Below are 1,723 nucleotides of genomic sequence, written 5' to 3' on the forward strand. Positions count from 1 at the left end.
TTACCGCTGAGCGTGCAGCACCACGGCCTCCGTGCCCGCCTGCCAAGGCTGAGGCCCAGGCACCGAATGGGGCAGAGCGTTGGGCTCTAATTCTGGGCCGCTCTCGGGCCCAGGTGCTTCCCCGACCAGGCTGGGGATGTCTGGAGCTGTAGAGCGTCGGCGCAAACCCAAGCGGCCAGAGCCGGGGCCGCCCTCGGGGTGGGGGCTCAGGCCGACGGGGGCTTGCACTAAGGTTGGGGGCGCTCCCTCCAGCACCTCCTGCGAACGCCACCGCCCAACGCCTGAAGACTGGGGCGAGTGTGATTGTGCCATCAGGGCTCCCGCCCGCAGTCGAGCCGCCTCCTCCTCGGTCACGGCACCCAACGCCAGGCTCATGCTCCGGCCCAGCTCCGGCCGCTCGCTGCCCTGAGCCCGGTGCCGACCGAAGCCCTTAACCCCTGAGCCAGCCTCGCCGCCGTGACCATGGCCGCCGGCCGCTCGAGCAAAGCGCGCCAGGAGAGGCCGCGGTAGGCGGCGGGGGCTGGGTCTTCTGCGCTCCGGGCTGGGCGCGGGAGCCGGACGGCCAGGGGGGCTGTCGGAGTTGGAGCCCCGGGCCGCGGCGGCGGCGGCTGCGCGGCCCCAGGGCCCGGTGAGGGCCTGCACACAGGTCCCGTGGCCGCGGGCGGCGGCCAGTTGCAGCGCCGTGAGGCCCGCCCGGTTGGTGCGGTCGAGGCGCAGGCCGAGGCGGCGGAAAGAGCGCACCAGGAACTCGAGCACCGCCCCGTGGCCGCACGCTGCCGCCCACATCACCGGGCTATTGCCCGCCGAGTCGGCCGCCTCGGGGTCGCCGCTGAACTGCACCAGCAGTTGCACGGCGTCCAGGTGGCCGCGCTCGCACGCCAGGCTGAGCGCCGTGCGGCCGCGCTCGTCCCGCAGGTTCACTGCTGCACCCTGCTCCAGCAGTAGTCGCACAAAGCGCGCGCGCAGCGCGGGGTCTGGCAAGCCCACGGCCACCATGAGCGGTGTGCGGCCCTGCTCCGCGCGGCAGTCGATGATGCTGCGGTCCAGCGCATCCAGCACAAAGCGGGCCAGGTGCACTTTGCCCGCCTGCATGGCCTCCAGAAAGGTACGCGTACCCGCTCGGGGGCACAGGTCCTTGGGCTTGAGCATGGCCTCGGCCGCCGCGCCCAGGCGGCCCGGCAGCTCCGCACGGGGGCGCCCCTGTTCCTGAGCCCCGCCGGGCTCCGGCCCCCGCAGGCGCTCGGGTATGGCTCCCTCCGCGCGTGGGCGGCTGCGGCCGAGGGTCCTGAGGTTCCCACTCTGTCCTCCAGCTGCCCCGCCGCTCCTGGGCCGCACGCCCGGCGTCTCGCTGCTCCTTTCCTGGGCTTCCCGCCTGATGGTGTAGGTTGCTCGCTACTCCGGGCTCCGCGCCTGGCCCGCCACAAGACGACGGGAGCCGAAGCTCGGGCCCCTCCTGACTCTCCCGCTGCCTTCCCAGTGTCCGGTGCCCCTCAGTCCGTCGTGGCTGGGAGCCGCGCCACTCACCCACACCCGGGGCAGCACCGCTCCCCTGCTGAGACGGTGGCGCCCGCCGTGCGCGCCTGCCTCTAGCCCTGGCGGGGCGCGCCGCTCCTCAGTCTGCCGGCGCCGCTCCTCCGCCTCCTCCCCTCTCGCGGGGGCCGGGCCACGCCAGGGCGCTTGCTCCTTACTTGGGGGGCTTGGCGGCGCGGGAGTCGCCGCCCGT

At 74.3% G+C, this 1,723-nt stretch overlaps 1 protein-coding gene across 1 annotated transcript; it reads right to left on the reverse strand.

Annotated features, from left to right (window-relative positions):
* On the reverse strand, positions 1 to 1,149 carry ANKRD63 (ankyrin repeat domain 63). The gene has a single exon (XM_060095404.1). It carries the CDS (start codon positions 1,147 to 1,149, stop codon positions 1 to 3), a length of 1,149 nt encoding a protein of 382 aa, XP_059951387.1.
* Between the last annotated feature and the right edge of the window lie 574 nt (positions 1,150 to 1,723).

The sequence above is a fragment of the Mesoplodon densirostris genome, chromosome 4 (assembly GCF_025265405.1).
Source record: "Mesoplodon densirostris isolate mMesDen1 chromosome 4, mMesDen1 primary haplotype, whole genome shotgun sequence".
Lineage (NCBI taxonomy): Eukaryota > Metazoa > Chordata > Mammalia > Artiodactyla > Ziphiidae > Mesoplodon > Mesoplodon densirostris.